Source organism: Pecten maximus, chromosome 2, assembly GCF_902652985.1.
Source record: "Pecten maximus chromosome 2, xPecMax1.1, whole genome shotgun sequence".
NCBI lineage: Eukaryota > Metazoa > Mollusca > Bivalvia > Pectinida > Pectinidae > Pecten > Pecten maximus.
Window position 1 is genome coordinate 36,661,374 of NC_047016.1, and position 9,083 is coordinate 36,670,456.

Consider the following 9,083-nt stretch of genomic DNA (forward strand, 5'->3'; position numbering starts at 1 on the left):
CCATCTGATCAGCAAAGCCTGAAGACATCGAGATATTATGATATATATTTATTTTCGATAAACTAGGAATATCGGTGAGCTTTTAAAATCATGTTTAGTACAGGAATATGTAGGTTATGTTGTCAGTGCAGAAAACAATGACAACAATGTGTGATTTTCTTTCCAAGAAAACGTGTCACAAAGCTGAGACATGCCGATAAACTGGCATCACTACATAAGTTTCTGTAAACGTTCATGATTTGGCGGTAGTAATATTTCAGCGTTTTTCGCGATGGGATGGTTGCGGGAAATTTTGATTGCACCAATAACTAGGTTATGTATCATTACGCTAAACTGTGAAGATTTGACAATGCACTAAAGTGATCTAACAGCACGTGGAGCGGGTCAGTGTGTGTCTTTGTCACATGATATAGCCAGGAAATGTGCTACTTCGTAATGTATATAGATTGATTTGACGAAAAGCTTCATGCCAGAACAAGTTGGTATATTAGACACAGGATCTCAAATGGTGAGACGCAGATATAGTTTTAAGGAATGGTACCAAGATTGCACATATAATGTTATCGATATGTAAATGACTACTGACGCGTCAGGTATGACCGAAGAAATATGAAATGGAAGATTTTCACTCGGAGAGTTTCTGGTCGAAAAAGTTTGAGGATTTGGGTTGGCCAATTTGAGCGAGAGAATCGTTCATGCTTAGCAGGTCGATGAATCATTATGACAGATTAATTAAACAGTTAACCTGTTTTTAATATTTCGTTTCCACCAGGTGAATAGAAATCTGATGTGTATGCAAGGTCCATGTGTTACATCTTTGACAAAAGTAAGCGACTAGTACTAGGTCCAAACGACACTAATTTGTATGTCAACCGTGGGTATAAAATCAAGTACGTCTGTACTCAGGTCTTTTACAGCTAGCAAAGAACTTGTGTAAATTTATTTCATGATTGATATAAATGCTTTCACATTTGATTATTCATTATTTTTGGAAGTTAAAAGTATAAGTATCAACATTCAGTAGTTCACACGTGGATGAAGGGCTGCGTATTGCTATTCTAGTTAATTGTTTATCTGTTTATATATAACCGGTGTGTAGTATATCATTTTAGTAAAATAGCTCTACAGAAGGCATTTGTGTTTTGTATTCAAAGCTTTTACATCACGGATATTTTACAATATAATTTGCATCCGGTACTTTGCCAATAACAATTACGCGTGTTAAGATATATATACATGTACAAATGTATTGTCATAACATGTATGTGTATTATGGTTTTATAAGTATATATTGTAATTTATGAGAATCATGAATCGTTTTGTATTAAAAGTTATATAAGTGTGACGTATTTTATTATTATTTATTATCCCAAAACAGGAGAAACAGAGACATTATAGTATTCTATGAGCTTAAACTTTCAGCATTTCCGTGAGTAATCCGGATGCTAAACGGTTCTTATCCAAGCTCTCCTCCAGCTGCCAACACCGGACTAAATCCAAAATATTTTACAGCTCAACTCCACACATCACATTACTATCCGTGACGTCATGCTTCTGTACTATTGTTCATCAGAGACATATATACAGATATGTCTCTGTGTTCATTAAACCAAATACAAATATTAAAAGATGCTATGTGCATTGTCGAGAGCGTATACACAGCTTGTCATCATAAAAGCATAAAAACGTCCGTATAATTATACCAATATTGTAGAGGAAACTGGTGTGGGTTCTCACCAGCCTTCTCTAAAAGACTAATGAATGCTCCCGTATCCCAAAACCCATACAATGTAGTGACAAGTACTCACGTGTAGTGGCTGTATGTATACATTGCGGGGTTCAGGATCGAAGAGGCCGCTCTCTGACACCCCGCGGGATTAAATACTAGCTCACGTGCGAAATGAGTTCCAACAAAGGGAGATAACTCCCCCGATTTTCACTACAATATCTAATTAACACCAACAAATAAAGAAAAATTGATAGAAAAATGAATAAATAAATAAATAAATAAATAAAAACGGCGTCCTGAAAATGATTGATTTTAAAACTAGATATTAGTTTATAAATATAAACGCGGGATCCAATAAAGAATGTAACTTTTTGTATTGTATAAAAACATACAACTATTACAGGCCTACAGCATATTCTCGTTTCCAGTCATAATGACCTTTTACAGGTGATGTAACATATCTAACCTTCTCCACAACGAAACAACAGACAGTTGGTTGAGGTAACTATATAGGGAGTATGTCTACTCTCGGTCGCTATCCTTACAGTCGACATGCACATCAATGGCAGATGCCTCCAACCACATTGTAGCCGGCTTGTTCATCGTAACAATTGAAGGAACACTAAAATGTTAAGAAAAAAAGTGTATACGAAGGAACAAAAGATATTAGCAGCATGTTTCAATACAAACTGAGAGTCAGATACAATAGAGCCAAATATGAATCTCAATGCTAAGGGACTAAAGTGTGATATCTAGGAGGCAGCGGAGGAATCTAAACATATATCTGCATGGGAAGGTATAATAGTACAATAATCGTAATCAAAGGAACTTCGAGTAGATATGTATATTCTGAACCATGTTAATATTCAAATGAAACAAAATGTATCATGCAGGCTACAATAATCCTCGGGAACTGATTTCAGCCACCTGTAAACTGAAATGATGAAACAGAGGACACACACGATATTTGAGATAAAGTGTACCTTTGGCCAATGACGGGAGCGATGGGAATAAATGATACATGTACCGATTTTTTTTACCGCTAGCAGTCGAGACGATTGGTAGATTTTGTGACTTACATGCAAGTGTCCTATTATTACTACTTGACATATGTCTATTTCTAGTAATACGCATCCAACATTTGTTTGTTAGGATCCAGTACCAATATTGGTTTATACCGTCGTTATTACTTACTAGACCCTATATATATATATGCTACTTGCAGTTTACGGGGACGACTCTGGCGTGGCTAATAGCATAGACATACACTTCGGTGTATTCATATTACCGGTAGATATAGAAATCCGTGCTCATATTTTCCAAACTATATATATAGTAGTTAATCAACTTCATTATTTCATTAACAGCCAAATTGTCACAGCAATTACCATTTAACCAGCCAATTACAAAATCATTATGCGAGATCTCTCTTTTTTCGATTACATGCATGATTGGAATCTATGTGTATACTATAAATGTTGTATATATTGTTAAATGGAAATTGTCAAATAAATATTGTTTGAAATACATAGACTACAGAATGATGTGTATGTATAGTCCGATGTGCTCTCTTTATTGTGAGGAAACAATACATTAGTGTATGTAATAAAAAAAAATCTATAAAATACATTTTAACATATTTCAATTAATTATAAGCATAACATGGGAATCTTTCCCGTCCCTTTTATTTTGGAAGCAAAACAAAATGACGTACTAACAATGCAGACGTCACCATTACGATCAAGACCTAACGTCCAAACAATGTGAACTATTTCGTCCTTTCTCTATCTATAGACCAGTCTATTTTACGTCCAACGAAGCCTGATGATAAATCATGTAATTTGAAATTTTCCATTGAAACTGGTAGGTAACAAAGGAGTTCCAGAAGAAAATATTTACCTTCTGTGAAGAGAATGTCGGAGATGAGTATATAATAGATATATTATATCATTATCGTGGTTTTGCTTTACCACAATCATTGAAAATTCGCTAGGAAATCATATATTAAATTATTACCGTTTTAATCCAACTGAAACCAAACTGAATGATTTATCAAACGGTCATAATTATAAATGAGTTATAAATGGTGTATCATTATTTTCTAGAAAAAAATCTCTATATCGCGTAATATAATCATAACTGAAGTTAGTTAAAGCGATATAGATTAATTCTCTATACACAGAACAATTACCGATCGTGTAGTTACCGCTATAGAAATGTTTTCACCAGCTGTTAACACCTGCCAATCACATATTTTAATTACAATAGAGAGTATACCTGTTTCGCAATGACCCCATCGGACCCCTACGGTTTTTTTACCTGAGGGGAGTATATGTTGTTATCTACCTGTCTACTACCTGTATCTCACATCTTACTGTAGGATATTTTTTTTCGTTTAAGACACCTGCCGTTTCCTTTAATTTCCGTATGCGATGTTAAGGCTTTTGTTTAATTTTCTTAAATCATTGACATAATTCAGTTTTAGGTACGCAATGTTATTGTTGCTATACATTTATAATATTTACGTATTGGTTTGATGGTTGTAACTTGCCTTGCCCTGCCATCCCATGAAGTAAAATGTGTATACAAAATGTACATGTACGTATACGCTAATGCTATTTAAATGGATCTAGATTTGAAAGTATTCTAAGATCAACTTATATCCGACAATGCTGTCTTCGGGCTGAAAACTGGTTATAGTAATTTAAATGTAAACATTGGCTTCATATTCATTAAGATAACTCGCCGCGAACCCGCCGCGAACTCGCCGCAACCCGCCGCGAATTCGCCGCTAGCACCCTGCGAACATCCCGCGATTACGAGCGATAGGGCTTAACATTTTCCGCTCCCGCAGGGTTTGAGTACAAAATCACCCTCCCAGTACTGTACTTCCTTTTTCTTACAAATGCATGTCCGTTAATAGGGGAACCATTGTGATGCGTTAGAACCCACAGGTGCCAAAAAAATTGTCAGTCTATTAATTTATTTTGTTTAATCATTGGAAGTATTACAATATCTATACACCACACAGGTATGTAGTGTTATTCATTCGCTGATGTTTTTGATTAATCATTAAAGTATTACAATATTAATACATCACACAGGTGTGCAGTGTTAGTCTAATGATGATATATCGCCTGAAATGTCTACTTATGTTTTATAAACAAATCGGGATTTACACAAATACACTCGGCTTGTAAACAAATCATCTCAAGTCCATGTGCGTAAGACCAATACCGTACCCATTTCCTAGGCCGACAAGGCAGGTGATTGCATGGTTTCATTTCATATCATAACACATGCATAATTGACAATCACAAACAATAAACAGTCGCAGACCACGATTACCTTTTGTCCGCAACATATCAATAGCAAATAATGATTTTATTTAAACCGTTAATAACACTGCTTGAATAGACTTTGACTAAGTTTTTAGCTATGGTAACATATACTGTTGTCGCCTAGTACAGCTGTTTCATAACACCGTCACCTCACCACACTCGTAGGATGTCGCTGTTCCAGTGCTTGTTGTGGATAACTCTTCTGTCAGCGATTTCTCGTGCTTCAATAACACCAGATTTTGACCTAACAAATATTGCAGATGACTTGTTAGCTACTATTCCGGGAAAATGCCTCCTACACAAGGATGCTGCGATAGAAAATGAAACAGTTTTTCCGAAGAAAACAGATTTGATCAAAGCAGAAAATGTCATTGATGTAGACACCAACGTAACAGGACACGCCATTAACATAACGTGTCATATAGACGCTGACGAGAGGCCCTGGAATTGGACTACATTTCAAGAAGTTACCAACTCTTTGGCTGAAACGCACAGCGGCTTCTCTATAGAGTTGGTCATTATCTGTTCTCAGGGCGGTTCTGTTGTGATGAAAAGACCTCATGAGGCCAGACTGTTACGGTCCTTGTCCATTCTTGGATGTGTGATTCGGTCGTATGATGTTTTGAATCCAAGGATGATAATCACACCAAACAGCGATCTTGAGAAGATAACCTTGGAAAATTGCGTATTGTTTATACGACTGAGTGAAATATTGGAAGAGATAAAAAAGCAGCATGAACCGGATTGCTTTGTCAACCCGCGCCTTGTATACTACCGCCAATATAACCTGACTGGTTCTCACAGTGTTGACGTTAGGCTGACTATTAACGATAGCACATTACTGAAGCAATACCAGAAGAGAAACTGTCTTTGTCCTAACTTACAATATCTGGAACTTTCCGGACATGCCGTCCCTGAAGGGGAGAATTATATCAGTTTGTTTTTTCCTGTTCGGAGCTCGCAACCTTTGTTTCCTAACCTCACGGCTCTAGTCTTAACAGGGAACAAAATGAAAAGCGTACCCTATCAATTGTACGCTGATAAATGGTGGACTCTGTTTGGGGCATTAGAAAAACTAGATTTGTCTGGGAACTCGATCACATCACTTCCGTTTAGAAACAGACAGCCTGAACAGACAAACCCATTCTTGTTCGTCAATATGAACAGTAATGCTATTGAATCAATTACAGAGGATGAGATTAGAGACCTCACCGTTTTCTGGCCAAACTCTGTGTCATTGGCCAATAATCCTATCGTATGTAACTGTAGTATGTACGAAGTCGCATCATTCCTTAAAGTAACAGCGAAAGAAGACAATCCATGGAAATTTATCTACGGGAGACTTGGCAACAGTATAGAATGTGCGTACCCTGCTAATCTGACGGGAGTGACACTTCTAGACCTTACGAACTACGCAATGTGTGATAACGAATTAGGGTACACAAAGGAATTTGAGAAATACATCGCATTGATATGTGGGGTTGTTATTGGACATTTTCTTATCATAGCTCTGGTATTGCGGTACAGAAAGAAATCTAGGTTTGCAACGGATAGAAGAGTGTCGTACCAGTCCCCCTCGAAAAGTCTGGACAATAAGATGTACGACGCCTTCATATCGTACAGCTCCCTAGACGAGACATGGGTGATGGGCCACCTTTACAAATTCCTGGAATCGAAAGAGTTCCATGTCTGTCTGCATCACAAGGACTTCATACCGGGCGCTTGTATATCGGAAAATATCATAAATAGCATTGAGAAAAGTAGGCACACCGTTTTGGTGTTGTCACCAAACTTTCTTTGTAGCGAATGGTGTTTGTTAGAATTTCGCAAGGCTTTCCAACAGACCTTGGCTGACAAAAACGGACATTTGATAGTCGTGGTCAAGGAAAGCGTTGACTTGGTCTCGCTGGAAAATGATATGCGACATTTCATACAGACGTATACTTATCTGCCCCTAAGTGACAGCCATTTCTGGGAGAAACTCAACCGGTCACTTACTTGACGTATTGATACTTCAGCTTGGATCATTCAACAGGAACCACAGACGGTGAACATATTGTACTTGTATTTATGTCGGTTGTATCACATTTGTCGTGAAGCCGTCCTATATGGCCTTATTGTGTTAACACCATACTAAACTAACTATCATTAAGGACCTCCACAGTATGCAGGAGATGGACACGTCTGTTGGTAATGTATTTACTGATACGTCATTAGGATAGGGATATTTGTTCATTTTTCTGAAATAAGAATTTATTTACTCTTGTTATGAAATGGTAAAGTATGCTTGTTTGCTGGAGTGAACTTGAAACAATACTATGTACATTTGACAAGAGTATAAGAATACCGATACCTCTTCTCGTATTTCTATAGTTTCCTGCGTATTGTCCTCCGGATAAATGATTTTAAACATCAAAGAAGTGGGCTATCTGACAAAATGTTTCCAAGAAACATGACAACTGCTGGTTATACGATACTTGTCAAATATAAGTGAACGTTTTGTTTTCCTGACGTACTATGAGGTGCCGACATTGCTGTAGTCATAAACAGTACATAATAAGTGAGGTGAACTGCGAACGCACCATTCAAAGTAACGAACGTGTTTTTTTTTATTGAGGTCTTGATTCTGTGACCACTCACATACGATGATTGCTATTAAGAAATCCTGAAATACAATGGTTTAAAGTTTCGATAGATGTCTTAAGCTCAATGTTATCAAGAGTATTGGTATTCTGACAGATCATGTGCAAGATAATTGAAACTGCCTGCATTATACTGTTATTTCCTTTAGCACATAATTCAAACTATTCACTTGTGTACATAAACGTGTATAACAATGTTACAAAATTATCAGAATAAAAGTGCATTAAAATCTTTTGTAGTATCAAACTATATCTTTATGAACTGATATGAATTCAGATTTGTTTTACGTTTGTTGATGTGCATTCACTAGTGGAACTATTGTCACCAGTCTAGTTCTCATATCGAGAATGTGACTTACCCGAATTTCACCAACATTTGTATGACGGTTGTCGTCGATGAAGCAGAAGACGCTTACCCTTCCAGAGCTCCTGGTATTATTCTTGTACATTTCGAATGGTCTCCATTCAAATTTGTATTTTATCCATATTTTGTCGATTTTTATAACTGTTTCGCTTTAATGTAGACATTGTGTGTTGTGTTACCTCACCAGGTCCAAAGGTGAAGTGGCTGCATGAAAAATAGTTCCTCATTCTCTAGTTTGAATAGGTATGAGGTTATGATCTGTTTATAGTCATTTCTGTGTAAGAATAATTTTGCTGTATATATATAGTTAGCTTATAGCAGAGAGTTCTGAGGTGGAGTTGAGAGTTTAGTTCCTGGACAGGATATTAGAAGGACTTAGAACAGGAGTTGATAGAAACTTAGAGAGGTTTAGAAAGTGTCAAGTAGTTTAGCTTAGTTTAGCTTCATAGCTTTTATTAGTTATAAAGGTTTTTGTTGTTCGGATACTTCAATAGACCGACTTAGATAATGGTGATTTATTACTTTTATATTTAAAAGGAATCTGTGTGTCTTCGAGTTACTAATACTGCTGGAAGTAATTTGACGGTTAGTAATTTCCTATGTACTTTGATTCAACTTTTACTTAATAAATTTGAAGGAATTCAATATACATGTGTATGCTTTTATTTGCATTAAAACATTGCATTTTGGTGTCAGACGCGAAGTGAAATTTACAACGATCACTGATATCAAGATTAGTCGATGTACGTTGTAAATGATTATTGTTACCTTAACCCTACAATAAAGTTAGAGGGGTAATCTGGAATAGGCGTTCCCGTGAAACTACACGGGAATATTGGAGACCATGTGCTGTTTTCGTAAGTGTGGTTTCCATGATAACAAGGTCACTATACACAGGTTTTTGTAAGGGCCAATAGGTCATCAGACCTTAGATCAATATAAGTCAAACTTGGTAATATGGTGTAGCCTATCAATACCTATAATTTAAGATAACAGGTGTTTCCAGT

The 9,083-nt window shown here is 36.5% G+C and overlaps 1 protein-coding gene across 1 annotated transcript; it reads left to right on the top strand.

Moving 5' to 3' along the window:
* The first annotated feature begins 5,171 nt into the window (after positions 1-5,171).
* LOC117321951 (toll-like receptor 2) lies at positions 5,172-8,686 on the top strand. Its single transcript, XM_033876587.1, has one exon. It carries the CDS (start codon positions 5,237-5,239, stop codon positions 7,070-7,072), a length of 1,836 nt encoding a protein of 611 aa, XP_033732478.1. The 5' UTR covers positions 5,172-5,236; the 3' UTR covers positions 7,073-8,686.
* The last annotated feature ends 397 nt before the right edge of the window (positions 8,687-9,083 follow it).